The 21,218-nt window shown below is 28.1% G+C and overlaps 1 protein-coding gene across 3 annotated transcripts in view; it reads left to right on the forward strand.

The window, feature by feature from the left end:
- The window catches only part of LOC122504061 (tensin-3-like), a 566,797-nt gene extending 546,099 nt beyond the window's left edge, over positions 1 to 20,698 (forward strand). Inside the window, exons 7-9 of one of the 3 annotated variants that reach the window (XM_043614943.1) lie at positions 10,076 to 10,294; positions 13,816 to 13,987; positions 20,202 to 20,698. In XM_043614943.1, the coding sequence (XP_043470878.1) occupies positions 10,076 to 10,294; positions 13,816 to 13,987; positions 20,202 to 20,411 (601 nt within the window). In that variant the 3' untranslated portion in view covers positions 20,412 to 20,698. The remainder of the gene's footprint in view (positions 1 to 10,075; positions 10,295 to 13,815; positions 13,988 to 20,201) is intronic. The other 2 variants (XM_043614945.1, XM_043614944.1) reach the window with 2 other exon arrangements.
- The last annotated feature ends 520 nt before the right edge of the window (positions 20,699 to 21,218 follow it).

Below are 21,218 nucleotides of genomic sequence, written 5' to 3' on the forward strand. Positions count from 1 at the left end.
CCAAAAATCTGCTGAATTACGCGCCAACGCAATTTGTTCGGAGAGCTGGCCCACATATAAACTTTTCTTCCTCGACAGTATTTTTGTATATTCTTGCCTTTTATTAGCGTAGATTAGCCTATCAGATTCCAGGTTCGACTCTTTATAAGCTTGGTAAGATTCCCTAAAAATACGTTTAGCCTCCAGGCACTCCCCATCATACCATGGTTTATTTTTTAATACTATACCCGAGTCATGAGTCACACGCACACACATCCCCAACTCTTACGCAACCTCGTAGATTACAGTTGTAAGCGTATCACTCATATTTTCGACTGTATCCCCACCAGATCCCCCCACCTCCGGTCTCCACCACATTGTGTTAGCAAATTCCCCCACTCTTTCATGGTCAAATTTCAACTTCAATTCTGAATGAGTAAATCGGGTTAAATGATCTTGTAACATCCCTTGAAAATTTAAAAAGATAGCTACCGGTAAGTGGTCAGATCTGGTCGGTATTTTCATGACCTTAAAATCCCGAATGCATGGCAAGGAATGCAAGGAGCTCCAAACCAGGTCTATAACGCTGGCACCCAAAGAACCTATATAAGTATACTCCGCTGGATAATCATTTATAGCCCGACCATTACACAAGAGAAACGCATTATTTTCCATACATTGTGTTAATTGTTTTCCCTTATAATTGCCCACCAAATCTTTAGAGGATCTTGTTGCTAAAAAAACATTATTATTTAAAAACAGATGAGCATCCAAATCATTTAAGCTCGCGACATCACCCCCAATAATAATAGGGATGTTAGGTTAGGACTCGGTTAAAAAATTAAGTTTCTCATTAAAATCAATTAAAAAATTATTAATATCTGTCCTTGGTGAGATGTAAACCACTCCCAGAATGAAAGAAGTTGAGCCGTCGTGTACCTTTAATATGATATATTCCGGTACCTTCATGATCAGCTGTGAGGTAAACAATGATCTATTCACCACAACCACCAGTCCCCCACTTGCCCTTCCCTTCTTTCTCCTCTCACTGCCGGTGTCATGTAAATTACCGAATCCGACGAGAATGTTGCACGAATCCAAGCTTCCGAGTCTGTCCAAGTTTCGTATAGACTTAATACATCCTTAGAATCATAACAATACTTAATGTCCTCCACATTCCCAAAACCGTGCATATTCCAAAATATAATTTTTCTCGAAAAGTTCACATGTCGCATGGAAACCGTTGCTTGAGTTGGGAAATTCATTAAGACCTTCTTGTCTAACTGTGTGAAATCATTATTTAATTGCTATGCCTCAGCAGAGTCTTGAGAACGTGTATCGTGTGTCGCAGAAGTAGATGTAGAAGCCATGGTATTGAAATAGGTTTCAAGACGTTTGGAGGGGGGAAACTCCTTCCCTTTACGCCCCCTCTTTTTACCACCCGGTGTGGTTCCCGGGGTTGCCCCTTCCTTATCTTTCAGGTGTAGTTGAACATTAGTAACTTTAGGTAAGTTGTCAATAAAGAAGGTCACCTCATCCTCATCCAGGAATTTACTTTCCACCGATAATTTGTTTTTAACAATCTGGACATTCACACCATTCTTTTTCATTATCTCCGCCCGTACGAGAAGTTTTTTTCTATTTTCTCTCTCTTGTTTAGATCTGTCATAAGCAATGCCAATATTGAGATTGCGAAATTCCGAAACTTTCGCAAATACCAGCTTAACCCATCTAGGAGCTATAAATTTAACAATGACTGGTCTACTGCCGATGTTTTTGCCTAGTCTGTAGACATCTGCTATAGCCATATCTGGAATTTTAATTTCCAGCTTAACGAAGAGAATAGAAACCGTTGAGTACAGATCCACGTTGTTTACCTCATTATCTTCAAGGTTAAACAATAAGATATTGTTCAATCTGTCCTTACGATCCACGCCATCGATTCTTTCAGCCAAAGTGTCTGTCTTTTTCGATATTACTAGGATGCTTTCTTCCGTCGATTTGGATCTACACTGCAAAAACAAGTGTCTCATTTTGAGACGTTTTGTCCCATATTTGAAACACATAAGATGTCTTAGTCCACATATTTGAAACAGATATGTGTCTCATTTTAAGACGTTTCAAAGTGTCTTACACATTTAGCAATGCATTTTGAGACACGAAATGTGTTTCGAGTATCCGTCTCACACTAAGAAGACGTTTTACGTGTCTTATACGCATTGAATTACCTTTAATGTCTTAAAATGAGACACGAGATGAAATTAAATGTCTCAATATAAAACAGATTTTGTATCTCAATGGTTTAAACACTTAAAGCAACTCATTTTAAGACACGAGTGAGATACCAGTTTTTGCAGTGTAGAGCAGGAGGCCTGAACTTCTTTTTTAAGCTCCTCATTCGATCTCGTTAATTCCTTTAAATACAAGCAGTTAGAGTGTTGATATCGTCTCTTATCGTATTATTCACGTCTAATTCCGACATTTCTGTAGATATATGGAGTTTTAAATGAGAGTAATTAAACATAAAATCTCACATTTAGCATGTGGATAACACATCACACACCAGAAACTAAACGCACATTACTCGATGCACCACTCGTTATCGAATTTTCCACCAAGAGAATTTTAAAAACCAAATCAGAAAATTCACACAGTCCAACTTCTCACAACGCGAGCGGAGCTTATTTACAAACACGTCTGTGCCCTATGAAGGTTCAGGCAGAACTCCTCCCTTCTTCTTCAATTGCCCTGACAAAAAAATTTTTCCTGACATTTCCCTGACTTTACTGACTTTACTGACATGTGGCCACCCTGTGTAGTTATGAAAATCCTTTTTTCTTATTAAACTCATTTTTTTATTCTATAATAATGCAAAATATGAATATTTCATATTTTTTAAAGCTTTTTTAACAATGAATTTCATTAACAAAAATATTAATAGTTTTTGGAAACTTCCTGGTAACTTCCAGGAAACTTACTTTGACAACTTCCAAGAAATTTCCACCGGTAATTTGCAGGAAGCTTCCAAGGGAAGATTCCATGGGAAGCTTCCAAGTGCGGACATTGGTGTATGTTAGAGAAGTTTCCAGGAAGCTACCGAAGGTAACTTCCGAAGTTACCACGGGAAGCTTCCTGGAAACTTCTTGGAAGTTTTTGTGCTATCTAGGTAGTAAGTAAAATTCATCGCTAGAATTAAATTATTTTTTATAAATAATAAAATTCTACTCAGGATTTTAATTATTTTCAATACAATTTTAATAAACCTCAATAATCAAATATTTAATTCTAATTATTAACAGACACGTTTACTTTAAATAGATGAAAAAAATTCTTTGTTTAATTCAATTATTTCAAAAATGTTCAATTAAAATTATTCAAAAAACTATATTGGGCAATTCCACGTAAGATTTACCTGTGACGTTTAAAATTCGGTTAAACAATTTTTTTTCTTAATGTTTATAGAAAAATATGAAATACGTATTTTTTTTATTTTTGTTTAATCGTCCAAATTTTCGAGTTATGAATTTTCGAAATTTTTTATTTGTAACTGTAGACATATTTTCAATAGCTTATAAGTCTGAAAATATTGAGTTTAGAAAAAACTTGTCAAAGAATGAAAGTTTTAGTTTTCTTTCGACTTTTAAGAAATGTAATTTGGAAAATCTGCCTTTTACAGGAGTTATGGAGGGGGAAAGCAAAATCAAAAAATTGATTTTTCTCGAAAACGGCTCAACCGATTTTAATTTTAAAAATATGATTTTTTGTAGAATCAAATGCGAATTATAAAAAAAATACTCGACAAATTTTTGCCCAAAAAAACCCGAAAAAAAAAGTTTTTGAAATTTTGAAAATTTTATTTAACAGGATTATTGCAGAGGTACCACTTTTTAAACGTGACAAAAATTTCTCTAAAAGTGTCTACTTTAACATATAATTTTTCTAGATTTTTAAATTTGGTGGAACATATTGAAAAAAATTGAAAACCGAGAGCGTAACGTCATTCTAGCATCTGCGTACTTCGGCTTGAAATAAAATAGTTTTATAAACCATTCCATAAAACTCAATTTTCATAATCATAAGATGAATTATATAAAAATTCTCCACAAATTTTTGCCCAAAAATACCCGAAAAATTTTTTTAATATAGTGTTGTTGCAGAGGTACCATCACAATTTGCGTAGTGCAGTGATGCTGCTACTATCCTTTTTTTTACAAGAACTTCAATATCTCCTGACACAGTTGAGTCTTCATCAAATTTTTAAAAAATTAAAGATGCCCCCATAGCACGTAATGTTTCAGTAACATGGAGGCAATATTGGTAAAGTTAAGGCAGTTTTCTCAATATTGCTGTAATATTACGTGCTACTGAGGAATTCATAAGGAATACAAATATGTTAATAAAATTTCTCTTAGAGAGGAGTCAATAAAAAAATTGTTTTAAAAAAAACTTTTTATATTTCTTTTAAATTAAATTTTTTTTTATTAATTTTATTTTCATTTTAAACTACATACTTTTACCTGAAAAAAGTGTAAATTTCATTAAAGAACCATATACAATATTCCTATATATTCAAAATTTTATAAAATTATTAAAATTCAAAATAGCGTATTTTCAACAATTTTGAATTTAAAAGGAAAGAAGTCTCTTATATGGGTGATTCTTCTGAAAGTGACATTTTTTATGTCTCGATTAATTTTTAAAAATCTACTATCTAATAATTAATAACAATTTTCATAGTAGAAATTTAGCATTTACTTATCATTAAAAAAAAAATTTTAAACAATTTTATTCAACTGAATTTATATAATACCTAAAATAATTTCATCTCCGAAGCCTTTTTAGCATGTCTCCAATAGGACTTCCAGAGGGAAAATAAAATTTTATGGTATTTTTCAAACTCTTAAAATTTTTTTGAAAATATTGTCAAAAAGTACAATGTTTTTTTTATTATTACATGAATTTTAAAAATTTGTATATTTTGGTTTTGTATATGATAAAAATGTTTAAACTTTGTCTTCAGTTTTAGGTTAAAATTACTTCATGATGATTAATCGTATTTTCACATATTAAAAATACATTGAACGAAATTTTTATGTATATTGAAATAAAGCTGAGAGTCTGCTGTTTACTTTTTTCATATATTACTTTTAAAAAGAAAGAAAAATATTGCTTCTAGAAATAATCTAATTTTCAATATTGATCCGAGTAAAAATTCAATTTCATCTCCGAAGCCTTCTTTTTTATTAAATAATTTAATATACAACTAAATTTAATGGAATGTTTCGGTGATAATATAAAATTACGGTATCATATTTGTATACTCTACTAACAAATACTTTTTAATTGTGCCCTGACATGAATAAATATTAAAAAAAAAATATTTTTCATCTCCGAAGCTTTTCATCTCCGAAGCTTTTTCCTTGAATGTGCGAGTTTTTCTTCTGTTTTTAATACTTAACCTGCCTTGTTTTGAAAAAATTAACCTAAATAAATGCAAATAACTATCAAACTAGATACGTCAAATGTAAACAATTCGTCAATATTAGTCTTTTAATTGAACTGAATGTAATTGGTAAGTATTACAATGTGCATATTATAATTTTTGTAAATAGTGTGAATCATACGTAAATGACAATAGCGTGTATTTTTTTATAGAAAAACTCCCAAACCAAGTAAAAGTAATAAAATGGAGCAACAAACTCAATCTTCTTCGCAGAAAAAAAAGCAGAAGATAAATTAAGAAAACGAAGAGAAGCTCAGAGAAAAAGAAGAGAAAAAATAAAAAATGATCCAATAAAATATGAGTTAATTAAGAAAAAAGAAAGGGAAAGATTTGAATTCAGAGTATTGAATGGCAAAATAAAATCAAAGGCTAGTATGACGAAAGAGGAATTAAAGAAACATCGTGGAAAAAATTTGGAAGCAGTTCGTCGTTATCAAAGGAAAAAATCTCAGAATATTGAATCGAGTGAAATAAGAGCGAATAAATCTGAAAATCACGATATAAACTTAAAATCGAAAAGAGGACGGAAAAGAATTAGGAAAAGTCAGGATTCAAAATTGTATAGAAACAATATTCAGTTAACGGAAAAAGTGAAATCTTTAGATAAAAAATTAAAAGCTGTCCAAAAGAGACTATTGAGAGTAAATAATTCAAATAACAATTCAGTACGTAAAAAGAACTCTAAAATATTAAAAAAAATACTAGACAAGGATACAGTTAATTCGACGATTGCAACAAAATTAGTAGAAGGAGAAAAATTCAAAGAAAAACTTAAAACTATTTATACAAATACAAAAAATTATAAGAAAAAACAAGAACTTAGATCTGTGTTTAAAGATAGTGAAAGAAAAAATTCTAATTTGCTGGTCTCCTATAAAGAAAGAATGCGAAAGAAGGTTATGATTCGAAAACAGAAGCAAAAATATCTTGAGGAAATTGTGATAAAATTTTACGAAGAAAACAGTCGAATTCGTCCAGGTAAAAGAGATTGTATTACTAAAAATAAAATTAAGAAACAATCGTCCTTTCTTAATTCTCCATTAAAAGATCTTCACAAAAAATTTTGCTTTGAAAACCCGAATGTTAAAATTAGTTATTCACACTTTTCAACTTTACGTCCTTTTTGGATAATTCCGCCAAAAATTAGCAATCGTGATACTTGCTTGTGCATGAAACACGAAAACATGCATTTAATTACAAATTCACTAATAAAAAATAATATTATTGTTGGTAAAAATATCGAAACTGTCATTGATTCCATTGTGTGCCAACCGAAAAGCGAAGATTGTATGCTACGTAGGTGTAAAAAATGTAATCTGAAGAAAATACAATTCAAAGAAAATTTAAATGGAAAGAGTGAAGTAAAATACCAAAAATGGAAAACGAAAAAGGAAAACAGAATTTCGGCAAAAACAAAGAAAGAAATAACAGTTCAAATCACTTGTAAAGAAGAAACTGCAATGACAATTAACGATGTGAAAAAAAACTTTCAATCCAATTTGCTTGTTGATTTTATGGCCCACATTCAACGCATCAATCGACAATTTAATGCGACAAAATGCATCAAAGAAGCACTTTCTGAAACAGAAATTTTTATTTTAATGGACTGGAGTGAAAATTATGATTGTAAATTTGCAGAAGAACCTCAAGCAGTACATTTCGGAGCGTCAAGGGAACAAGTGTCTTTACATACTGGTATGTTTTATGCTCAAAATTTTTCACAGGGTTTCTGTACATTTTCGAAAGACTTACGCCATGATTGTGCAGCAATTTTAGCTCATTTAAATCTAGTAATGGAACACATTTTAAAAAATTTTCCAAATTTGAAGACAATTCATTTTCAAAGTGACGGGCCATCGACTCAGTACCGGAATAAAAGTATGTTTTGGTTACTTTGTACTCAGTTTTCCAGAGCCTACAATTTACAAAACATAATCTATAATTATTCTGAATCTGGCCATGGAAAAGGTCCAGCCGATGGAATTGGTGGTTTCATAAAACGTACGGCAGATTCTATTGTAGCTCATGGCAAAGATGTCCATAATTATGACACTCTTGTAAATGTAATTCAAGAAAAATGTAAGAATATTTTCATCGGTAAAGTTGGTGAAGATGAAATTAATCAAATAAGTGCACTAGTACCAAAAACAATCAAGACATTTAAAGGAACCATGAAAGTTCATCAGTGGAAGTGGAACACATTATACCCAAACTTGATTCGATTCAATGAAATGAGTTGTTATGACTGCAGCGTAAAAGAAAAGTGTAAACATTTCTATTTAGGAGAAATAGAAATTCAAGCTACACCATCAGAAGTTGTTGAAAAACGAAAAAGGCAGAGCAAACAACATAAAACTGCTTCAAAAAAAGTAAAAAAATAAGAAAGTTAAAAAGCAATAATTTTTTTCATTTAATTGTTTAATGTAAAAGTTTATGAATTGTGTAAATAAATTTCGTTTTAACAAAAGTGACTTTTTTTTACTAAAAAATTTGCAATAATAATATAATTTAATCAAAATTTATCAAACTTATTTTCCTTCTTAACCTTAAATTAAAAAATGTGCTATAACTTTAATATTTATAATAATTAATTTTGCGCAACTTGAATTCTTACTCTTGAGTATGAAATAAAGTAAGTTCAATAAAAAAAACCATATAATTTAAAAAAAAAATTAGTTGCAAAATCGAATTTCAAAAGTGGCACTTTCAGAAGAATCACCCATATATATACAACTATAATTCCACGAAGTTTTGCAAAAATCGGCCTACGTTTTGCAAATTGTCATATTTCTGACATGTAAAATGCCCCAACACTAGAATAATGTAAACCATTCTCAATGCAATAACTTTTACTACCTTAGGCATGTTTAAAACATCATATTGTACAAACAACTAAGAAAAAATTGTCCAATTACCCCAAAGTAACCAATTTCTACTTCACACCCGCTTTATTTAAAAATCTAGAAAAATTATATCTTAAAGTAGACACTTTTAGAGATATTTCTGTCACATTTCAAAAATGGTACCTCTGCAATACCTCTCATAAACAAGAATTAAATTTTTTATTTCATTGAAGACATGAAGTTCCAGTCTTTTTTTTTCTTTTTTATTGACTAAAGCTCAATACGTTTGGGTTCGATAATGTTTCATCGGAACTCGGCCAAGAAGAAGAAAAAAAAGAGAAAAAATGCAATTTATCTTCATGATCCACGGCTGATTGAACCACTCTTATAAATCTTGTTCCATGACCCCCAGAGTCCTCCATTACTTGCGCAAACCCCTACGTGGCTAGTCATATACTTCAATAGGCGATGAAAAAAATGTCACCACACGATGCTAAATTATCCACTCAAACTCATTTCGTCCCCTGTTAGACAACAAATTTCATTAAACAGTTATTACGATTTCCAAGTGAATTTTATGCATTTCTTTTTTTTTAATGGTCTCTCATTAAATTTTTAATTATCTCTAAATGAATAATAATAGATAAAAAGATCTATAAGTTATACAAATATTTATAAAATAAAATGCCTAATAACAGTAATGATAAATTTTATCCTATGTATTTATTTTCTTTTTTTTTAAATAATTTGGTCAAATTTTTAAAAATAATTGAATTCTCGTGGATTTTTTTTAAAGAATTTCTTTAAATATGTTGAAAATAATGGAGTATTTATTTACTAATATTTTTAATTGAAAATGTTGAAAAAATTTGAATTTGAGGCAACGCATAATTTCTTTCAAATTTTAAAATAATTGTGTTTGTTAATGAAAATTGCACTTAAAACTTGAATTATTAAATACTAAATTTACAGAAAATAATAAATTTCTTCGCAGAATTTTATTAAAATATTTTTCAATAATTGAATTCTTTCGAGAAATTTATTAAAATTGTATTAAATTAAAGAATTTAATTATAATTGAATTCTTTCAAATTTTTAATAATTGAATTCCTCCAAAAAATTTTATCATTTGTGAAAATAAATGAATGCTCGTCCAGAATCATATTAAAATTTTTGAATTATTGCAAAGAATATTAATATTTATGAGAATAATTGAATTTTAACGCAAGAATTTAATGAAATTTCCAAAAAAAGTAAATTTTTTTCAAAATTTTATTACAATTTTTAAAACAAATTAAATTCAAGTTTTTAAAATAAACCTTTTTGTTAATAATTGTAATTAAAAATTTTTTTAATGATTTTGATTATTATTTCTGGAAAATAATTGAATTTTTTTGAGAAACTTTATTAAAATTGTATGGGAAAAATAATTGAACTGTTTCGAAGAATTTTGTTAAAATTTTTACAAAATTTAATTCTTTCTAAAAATTAAAAAAAATCACGAATCCTTCAGTGAAATTTTATTAAAATTGTATTGAAAATAAATGAATTCCTGGGAAGAATCTTATTGTTTATAAAAATAATGAAATTCTTGCATAGAATTGTATTTAAATTTTACAAAATTTAATTATTTCGAAACATTTTTTTTTAATAATTGAATCCTTTTCTGAAATTTTCTTAAAATTATATTCAAAATACCTCAAATTTAATTTTTTAACGAGAAAATTAGAAGATTTTTTACTCATTTCAGAGTGGTACCAAGTTCTCCAAGTTCGGAGACAGAAACGGAGATGCGATTAAAGAAGAATAAGTCACAATTGAGTCCAAGTGTTTCCGGTCCAGTAGATGGACTTTTGCACAAAGTGACCTCAACACCACCTCCACTTCCGGAAAGAACTGATAGTCTTAATAATCGAAGCGAGGAAAGTGAATTGAGGAAAGCCCCCTGGTTTCAAGCAGGAATCCCTAGGTAAACAAATTTTTTTTTATTATACGTACAATTTTCTAAAAATTTTAAAAAATAACAATAATTTTATTTAAATTTTATTTAAATTTTAAAAAATAATAAACTGTAATAATTAATAAGAGAATTTTTTTTAATTTTGAATCTGTAATTATTCAAAAATTGAAGTACACTCGACTCTCGGATCTTTTGCATTCAGATCTTTTACACTCTCGATTCTTTTGCAATTTTTCTCCCGCACCTTTTACCTTTTACATTAAATAAATAAATGACTATCAGAGTGTCAAAATATTTATTTCACGATAACTTAGGTTATCTAAAGTGAATTATAGCAGCTTCTCCATTAAAGAGTTGTGCAAAAAGCTCGATCGAGTATTTCAAGCTTTTCGTTTTTCTAGCAGAGCTGAGCAGAATCAATCCGAACTTGAACCAAATTCCATCCGACACGTGCAGTATTAAACCTAAAATAATTTTGAGCACTTGAATTTTTCGAGCACTCAAATATTTTTGAGTAACTAAAACTCGAGAGTATCGAGCCCGGCTCGAGCTCGACCATGCTATTCGAGTTTTTGCACACCTCTATCCATTATGTGATTAAAATTACATTAAAAGTTTAATTACTATAAATGTAAATATTAAAACTAAAACATAAATACTGTCATTAATTTATATATTTGGTTATGTATATTGTATTGTTTTGCATTACCATTGCATTTGTTTTGGTAAAAGATATGAGAGGATTTGGTCCCATAAGTGCAAAAGATCCGAGAGTCGAGTGTAAATATTAAAAAAAAAATTTGATAATATGCATAATATGTAATAATAAATGGAATCTCATGTTTCGCGCTTGTAATTTCTAAAATAAATTTTTAATTTTACTAATTTCTGTTTAATAAATATTTATATATTTATTGTTATTTTTTTGTCCATTAACCCTTTAACGTCCAAATTTTTTTTTCCATTCAAAATTCATGACACTTGGTACCTAGGGGTTTTCGGGGTCCCTGATTACGAATCTGATGTCAGATTTCAAAAATTCAAAATGGCGGATCCAATATGGCGGACCAGAATTTTAAAATTTGGTGAATTTTTATGAAACTTGGTATCTAGGGGTTTTCGGGGTCGCTGATTACGAATTTTAAGTCAGATTTTAAAAATTCAAAATGGCGGATCCAATATGGCAGACCGAAAATTTAAAATTCGATGGATTTTCATGGAACTTGGTATCTAGGGGTTTTCGGGTTCGCTGGTTACGAATTTTAAGTCAGATTTTAAAAATTTTAAATGGCGGATCTAATATGGCGGACCTAAAATTTAAAATTCGTTGGATTTTTATGAAACTTGGTATGTAGGGGTTTTTGTGGTAGCTGATTATAAATCCAATGTAGCTTGGAACTAGTGGCTTACTAAGTCCACGTCGTTAGTTCTGGGTCACGCAAAGTGTAAGTTAGTTTCGTATTTAAAAATTATTAAAGACCTAATACAGTTTCTAAAATTTATCCATTATCTATAAATGCGACATTTTTAATATTGAAAATATGACATCTAATTCGTAATCAGCGACCTCGAAAACCTCTACATACTAAGTTTCATAAAAATCCATCAAATTTTAAATTTTTCTATCCGCCATATTGGATTTGCCGTTTTTAATTTTCAAAATCCTACATCAGATTCGTAATCAGCGACCTCGAAAACCCCTAGATACCAAGTTCCATGAAAATCCATCTAATTTTAAATTTTCGTCCGCCGTATTGGATCCGCCATTTTGAATTTTAAAAATCTGACATTAGATTCATAATCAGCGACCTCGAAAACCTCTACATACTAAGTTTCATAAAAATCCATCAAATTTTAAATTTTTCTATCCGCCATATTGGATTTACCATTTTAAAATTTCAAAATCCGACATCAGATTCGCAATCAGCGACCTCGAAAACGCCTAGATACCAAGTTCCATGAAAATTCATCGAATTGTAAATTTTCGTCCGCCATATTGGATCCGCCATTTTTAATTTTCAAAATCTGACATCAGATTCGTAATCAGCGACATCGAAAACCCCTAAAGACAAAGTTTCATAAAAATCCATCAAATTTTAAACTTTTCGATACGCCATATTGGATTCACCATTTTGAATTTTCAAAATCCGACATCAGATTCGTAATCAGCGACCTCAAAAACCCCTAAATACCAAGTTCCATGAAAATCCATCAAATTTTATATTTTTGTCCGCCATATTGGATCCGCCATTTTGAATTTTTAAAATTTGACATCAGATTCGTAATCAGGGACCTCGAAAACCCCTACATACCAAGTTTCATGAAAATCCATCAAATTTTAAATTTTTCGGTACGCCATATTGGATCCGCCATTTTGAATTTTTAAAATCTGACATCAGATTCGTAATCAGCGACCCCGAAAACCCCTAGATATCATTTTGTAATTAAATATATTAACCCTATTTGAAGATAGGTTTTTTTATTCTTTATGGTACAGCATATGTACCGCTGGACGTTAAAGGGTTAAGAATTAAAATTTCAAATTACTTTTAATGTAAAACCTTTTGAAATTTAATTAAAATTATAACTGTACCTACCTAATTCTTGAAATATTTTCTAAAATTTAAACTGAAATTCTTTTTCAAATCAATTCTTATTAAAAAGTTGTATGAGAATTCAATTATTTAAATACAAAATTGAATAATAATTGATTATTTCTAAAAATTGTAACTATATATTGAGGTTTTTTTAATTTGAGAAAGAAAATTCAGACTATTTAAGATTTTGAATAATTTAATATCCTATGAAAATACTGTTATTGTAAAACTTCTAGGGAAATTAATTTCACTAAAACACTAATCACTTTATTTACAAATTAATTGTCAGATTTTTGTCAACTTTTTGAGCTTGAAAAAAAATTTGGAATAAAAGATCTCGATTATTATTAGGTACCTACATAATATTAGAAAAAATATTCGTTTATTTAAAAGTTCAAATTTGAGGCAGAAGAATTTAATGGTCATAAATTTTAAATAACTTATATTCACTAATCATAAATTTATTTATTATTATTATTATTATTATTTATTTATTTATTTATTTATTTATTTATTTATTTATTTATTTATTCATTTATTTATTTATTTATTTATTTATTTATTATTTATTTATTCATTTATTTATTTATTTATTTATTTATTTATTTTATTTTTTTTTTAACCATAAATTTATGGTCGTGAAATATAAATAATTAAATTTGTATTATAAAGTTATAAAAAATTAATTTTGTACTTTAAATTCAGTGTAGAATTTTTTGTTCTATTGTATAAGGAAAAAAATAAGCAAAATTTCTAAAAAGCGAAAGTAGATACCTTTGAATAATTTTTGAATAAAAAGAAAGGAATAAATTCCGGGTGTGTATAATTTTGAAATACAAGAAGTGTGGAATTATAATAATAGGAGAATTTTTTTTCGCTAAGGGGGAGGGTAGAATTGCTTTTGTAATTTAATGACTTCTCTTTATGATATAGGGAAATAACACTGGAGGTGTTGAACCAAGAGCCAGAAGGAGCATTCATGGTTCGTGAAAGCACGAGTAAACCCGGGTGTTTTGCTCTTTCCCTACGAGTTCCACGGGAATTTCAACCAAGCGGTATAGCTCATTATCTCATTTTACGTACGAACAAAGGCTACAAAATCAAAGTAAGTTAATTCCCATTAATTTTAACAAAAATACACTGCCTTCATTTCATTACATTTCATTCCTCTCCTTTATTACTTCATTATTCATATTTTATTAAACGCATCATTAACCATTTCAAACATATTAATAATAATAAATCTCTTTTCTTCCCTTGCGTAACAATATTTATTATTTTTATTATTCACTTTCCTTTTTCCTCAAATTTTTCCTAAACAGTATTTCTGAAAAAATAAAAATTGCTTTGATAAATTAATTTCAAATATTGCAAACAATTCCAATCTTGCAGTCAAATTAAAATAGGAGAAAGAATTAAATTATTTTCTAAAATTTTAATAAAATTCTTCGCAAGAATTTGTTTATTTTCATAAAAATATTCATTAATAAAATAAAAATTATTTTTAATAATGAATTTTTATAAAATTCTGCATAAGAATTAAATTATTTAAAATACTACAATTTAACTATTTTCATAAATAATAAAATTCTTTATAAGAATTCAATTTTATATTCTCGATACAATTTTAATTGAACTCCTCCAAAGAATTAAATTATTTTCAAAAATTTTCACATAATTCTTCAAAACAATACAATTGAGGCCTTGGATCCAATAACTCGCCCGACGCTCGAAGTCACGCGCCAATACCAGTCGGGTAGCAGTGAGTGGCCCAGAGGCGCTCACTGCTCACTGACTGGCAGTTGCGCGTTCCTCCAAGCGTCGGGCGAGTTATTGGATCCAAGGCCTCAATTATTGTCTAAAATTTCATAAAATTCTTTATAAGAATTCAATTACAGTAGAACCCGGTTAATACGATTTCCCGCTTAAAACGCTCATTTATAGTGGTCCCTGCAATTAAAGACATACATTTTATTTCCCGCTTAATACGTTTTCCCGCATAAGACGCATTCTTAGCGCGGTCCCTACAGAATCGTATTAACCGGGTTCTACTGTATATTCAATGCAATTTTAATTGAATTCCTCCAAAGAATTTAATTTAATAAAAATTCTATATAAGAATTGAATTATTTAAAATACAACTTTAATTAAATTCGTTGAAATGTTGAAAAAATTTGAAAAGATTCAATTTTGTTAATTCTATGCAAGAATTAAATTATTTCAGATTTAAAATTACAAAAAGTGACAAAAATCATAATAGAAAGTATTTTTTATAAAAATTAGTGAAAAAAGTTATCAAAAATGTTATCTTTTAAAAAAGAAAGGCAAAATTATAAAAAATAAATTTCTATATTTTGTTGCAATAATATCATAAAACTTATTCACTAAATTTCAATTAGTAAAGAGTTACATAATTAAAACAAAAGTCACATAAATTTTCTAAAAGTTAATTTTTTAATTCTACATAGAAGTTGATATAAAATAAATAAAATTCAGTTTTTCTTAGAAAATAAATTTGAAAAAAACTTACTTTTAATCAATAAGAAGTAGTTTTTTCTACAATAATCTATAAATAACTAATTTTTTATTTTAGATTGTTAAATTATAATATTTGTTAATAATCTAATAATTGTTGCTTTAATAATTAAATGGATTAAAAAATTTATTGATTAAAATTTGAATAATTGAAAATTTGATTAATTGAAATTTGAATAAATTAAAATTTGAAATATGTATCTAATTACAATTTCGATCAATTAGCAATGAATAGTTTAAAATTTTAATTTAATTTAATTTTCGATTAATTAAATTTCTTTTATTAATAATTGTTGCTTAGATAGTTTCAAATTTTACCAGGATTTCAATTTGGATAAATAGAAATTTAGATATACATTGAATCTTTGATCAATTAAAATTTAAATCGATTAAAATTTTACTTATGAAAATTTGAATTTATTGAAATTAGAATAATTGAAATTTTAATAAATTATAATTTGTATTAATTATATTTTTCATAAATTTTAACTAAAATAGTTTTAAATTTCTTAAAAATTGGAATTTAAATTCGTTGAAAATTTGATCATTTGAAATTTAAATTGATTAAAATTAGAATTAATTAAATTTGTCATCAACTTTGACTCAAATATGTAGTTTAAAATTGTTATTATAGAATTTCCATTTAGATATATTAAAAATTGGATAAATTAATAATAAATAATTAATAAATTTTAATTATTATTATGTATTATTAAATTGATTTGTGGATTAATTAAAAATTCGATTAATTTTTCAAATTTTAAAGTAAATTTTGCATAAAATAGAAATTTGAATTCATTAAATTTCGGATAAATTTTCGATCATTTTAAGTTTCAATAGTTTGAAATTAAAAAAGAAATATTGGATCGATTGATTTTTTAAAAAATTAAACTAGAAAACGATATAAATGGGCTTTGCCTGTATAATTTTGAATAAATATATTAATTAATAAATTAAAAATACTACATAATTGAAAAATAATCAAAGTTGAATTCTGATGGATTGAAATTTAAATAATTTGAAATTTTTAATAAACTAAAATACAAATAATTGGAAATTTGAATTAATCAAGTTTGAAATAATTTTAAGTTTTGGTTGAATTTCTTTTCTCATTAAAATTTGCAGTAAAATTTATTCAATGACTTATTTAAACAATTAGTCGTGAATTTTTTACATTCTCATCACATGAGAAAGTATTAGTTTTGGTCGAAAATTGACTTTTGCTAATTTTATGAAATCTTTACGTTTTGAGGTCCCCTGAACCCGAAAAACATGGTCCGGCGAGTCCGTCTGTGTGTCTGTCTGTATGTATGTATGTATGTATGTATGTCCGTCTGTAGACCAAAATGTTGTTGACACAATAACTTTTGAAAATCTTATCTGATCGTTTTTAAATTTAACACACTTAAAGTTAGTGTAAAAATGAAGGTTAAGTTCGTTAACCAGCCATTTTCGTTGAAAACTACAAAAACTACGGTAGTTTCAAAATTTTGAAAACTCAATTTTTTCAAATTTCAGAATTTTTAACTTTATATGTTAAAAAAATACTACTGTGTTAAAAAAAATTTATTGTTTTTTAAAATCTTAAAACTTTTATAAATATCTGTTGTTTAGAATAAATAAAATAAAACTTTTAACCGTTTTTAGGGTTCCGTACACCATAGGTGTACTGACGGAACCCTTATGAAATCATTCGTGTGTCCGTCCCAGCTACGCAAAATGGGCTGTCCCCCCTCTTAACTTTTACAAATCTCAACCTATATAGTGAGCTGAAATTCGGTAGGGATCTTCAGTTTTAAGTGCAGATTACAGGAAAAATATAGCGAACCCAATTGACGGACATATTTGCGAACTAGGAGGGAAAGAAATTGAATTTTTCAGAAAAAATTACAAAAAATGACCCTGTCCCCCCTCCTTAATTTTTACAAATCTCAACCTGGTGAGCTGAAATTCGGTAAGGATTTTCAGTTTTAAGTGCAGATTACAGGAAAAATATAGCGAACTCGATTGACGGACATATTTGCGAACTAGGAGGGAAAGAAATTCAATTTTTTCGAAAAAATTGCAAAAAATGACCCTGTCCCCCCCCCTTAACTTTTACAAATCTCAACCTTATGAGCTAAAATTCGGTAGGGATCTTAAGTTTTAAGTGTAGATTACAGGAAAAATATAGCGAACCCGATTGACGGACATATTTGCGAACTAGGAGGGAAAGAAATTGAATTTTTAGAAAAAATTACAAAAAATGACCCTGTCCCCCCTCCTTAATTTTTACAAATCTCAACCTGGTGAGCTGAAATTCGGTAAGGATTTTCAGTTTTAAGTGCAGATTACAGGAAAAATATAGCGAACTCGATTGACGGACATATTTGCGAACTAGGAGGGAAAGAAATTCAATTTTTTCGAAAAAATTGCAAAAAATGACCCTGTCCCCCCCCCTTAACTTTTACAAATCTCAACCTTATGAGCTAAAATTCGGTAGGGATCTTAAGTTTCAAGTGTAGATTACAGGAAAAATATAGCGAACCCGATTGACGGACATATTTGCGAACTAGGAGGGAAAGAAATTCAATTTTTTTGAAAAAATTACAAAAAATGACCCTGTTCCTGCGGTTAACTTTTATAAATCTCAACCTAGTGAGCTGAAATTCGGTAGAGATCTTCATTTTTTAGTGAAGATTGAGGTAAAAATATAGCGAACTCGATTGACGGACATATTTGCGAACTAGGAGGGAAAGAAATTTAATTTTTACGAAAAAATTGCAAAAAATGACACTTTTCTCTCCCCCTTTTGAACTTTTAGGAATCTTAATTTGATGAGCTGAAATTCGGTAGGGATCTTCATTTTTAAGTGAAGATTAAGGTAAAAAAAATATAGCGAACATAATTGTTTGAGATATTTGCGAAATTTAAGGGCAAGAATTTGAATTTTTTAAAAAAACTACAGTGTCACTAATTTAACTTTTATAAATTTCAATGTGGTGAGTTAAAATTCAGTTTGTATATTTTTTTTAAGTGCAAATTACAGAAAAATAAAGATAATGTGATTGGCGAAGATAAAAATAAAAATAAAATAAAATAAAAAGAAAATAAAAAAATAATATAAAATAAAATAATAAAAATATTTATTCCAAATTTAAAAAAATATATTAGCATTTTTTTAATTATTTTTTTTATATTTTTAAGAATTGTTGAAATAATTAAAAATAACAAAATTTATTTGAATATGAGCTATAGATAAAAAAAATGAAGATAGGTAAAAAAAATATTATTATTATTATTATTATAATTAATAATATAAGTATCTTTTGTTAGTTTATATCCAATATATTATTTTAAATATTATCTCTAGGTAAAATATATATTTTTTGTTATTTGTAAATGAAACATAAGAATTCAATGTGGATTATAGTTATAGTTTTTTTTAATCTATATGTAATAAAAATACATATGTGTACCGAATTTCAGCTCAATATGTTTATATATGTTAATATTAATGTGGATTATAGTTATAGTTTTTTTTTAATCTATATGTAATAAAAATACATATGTGTACCGAATTTCAGCTCAATAGGTTTATATATGTTAATATTAATCAATTATATTTCTTATATATATTTTTTTTTATAAAAAATGAGTTTTATTTTGGTGTACGGGAACCCTCGATCTTAATGCGAGTGCAACTCGCACTTGCCCGATTTTTTAAATTTGAAATTTTTTGTTTGCATTAGAACAGAATACTACATCATTTTAAAAAATAATTAATAACTTAAAATGCGTTTACAGTAAATTAATGAAATTTACACTGACTACACATAGTAGTTCACTCTTTCAAATGAAAATATTTTCATGATTGTAAATTTAAAAATTTCATATTTTTAATAATAATTTTATAAACAATTTGAATTTTTTATATGTTTTACCCCTTGAATTGCATTGAATCTCATAAGAAGTATACTATGTAGTTATTATTATTTTATTATTTTTCTTATCTAAAGCACCTAAAAACTAGGGTTATTTTTAAATTTTGCAAATAATTAAGATGTTCATAAAAACATGAAGATATTTTATGATTTAATCAATTTGAGCAGCAGTTTATACAAATAATTGTTATTGACAAATGAAGGGCTGGCTGCAATAAGGGGACGAACGCGTGGTTGACAGGAATAATACTAGTCAAGTAGCAGTGAGCGGCTTAAGGCTTGCCACTGTTACCCGACTTGTATTTTTAAAATATTGTAGCTTCTTCAACAACCCATATTTCTGCGAAAATATTTAGTAGTTAAAATAATTTCTCATTTTCGATCAGCAAGAACAAAAACTTGCATTTAAGTTCACTTAATCTCGCAATTATCAGCAAACAAAAATATGTGATGAGAATGTAATCCTTAAAGTCGTAGTAACTTTAAGAAAAAATAATTCCTTGAAACATATAATAGAAAAAAGGAAAAGAACGCAAATAATGCACAACGGTCGTGGATGACTGCAAGCGAAGCGCGCAACAATCCTTGGAGCGCGAAGCACGACGACCAAAATTCGCGCGCCCCGAGGCGCGCTGAAACTTGCGAGCGAAGCGAGCCTCCCGCGCGAAGCGCGGATGAGAATGTGTCCGCCCGAGGGGCGGGCAGATTTTTAATTTTAAATTTCATTCTCTGCAAAAGATAATTCTAAACAATTGTGAAAAAAATATTTTTTTAATTCTAATAAAATAGACTAAAATTTTTATACTTTTTTGTGTATACTGAGAAGATTATTTTAATCTCATTCCTCTTTTTTCTTTGCAGGGTTTCAAGAAGGAATTCTCGTCACTGCCAGCCCTCATAACGCATCATTCTGTCATGCCAGAACTTTTGCCATGTCCCTTATCCCTAAGTCGTTACAATCCAAATTTAGCGAATAGTAGCTCGAATAAAGACTTTGCCGATATCGATTTAGATCCCGATTATAATTCACTTGCAGATTTTCGTAAGACAATGGCCAATTTAAGCGTTTAATGTTCCTTGAAAAAAATATTTGTTGCCGAATTTTCAATAATCGAAAGTCGAAGGAAAAAAATTAAGTTTTCCAAAATTTCAAAATTTGCAGTGAAAAATGTTCTATTTTCTCCAATTTTTTTTCTTTTTAAATTCACTCTCTTTCTAATTTTTCAGATTAATTTTCTTTTGTGTTCCGTTCACAATGGCTACATTCCTTTTGAGACTTTCTCAAAGACCATTTTTCGAATATAATCTGCAAAAAATTAAATTAAAGATTAAATAATATTTCATAATTTTCAAATAAAATTCAAATTGAAAAATTGTATATAATAAAAGATTTTCCATTCGTTTTTTTACAAAAATTTATTTATTAATAAAATACTTTTTAAATAAAAAAAACACGAAAAATCGAAGAAAATATAAAACAAAAAAAAAGTCAAAAAATAAAATAAAATTCAACATAAATGAGGAAATAAAAAATCTTTGAATTAAAATTTTAAAAAAAATCTGAAAGTTAAAAACGAGATGGAATTTAAAATTTGATAAATTGGAAAAGTAAAGAAAGTAATTTTTATTAACGAAAAACCACAGTTTTTCACTGTTCTGAAATTTCCCTTGCGATCCCCTATATATTAAAAAGAAGCAACGAGTGAATAAAATAAATATTTCGGAGAAATGAAATTGCGTTAAATTGAGCAATCTCGAAGCATTTAAACCTTCTTAAGTACCTACTGTAAACAGCGCGATCTTATAAAAACGTCATCGCTTCACCAAGAGCTCTCTATTAAAGCTTAAACGAATGGCATTACTATCCACTTGATCCAT

This window comes from Leptopilina heterotoma, unplaced genomic scaffold (genome assembly GCF_015476425.1).
Source record: "Leptopilina heterotoma isolate Lh14 unplaced genomic scaffold, ASM1547642v1 Lhet_278, whole genome shotgun sequence".
In the NCBI taxonomy this organism is placed as follows: Eukaryota; Metazoa; Arthropoda; class Insecta; order Hymenoptera; family Figitidae; genus Leptopilina; species Leptopilina heterotoma.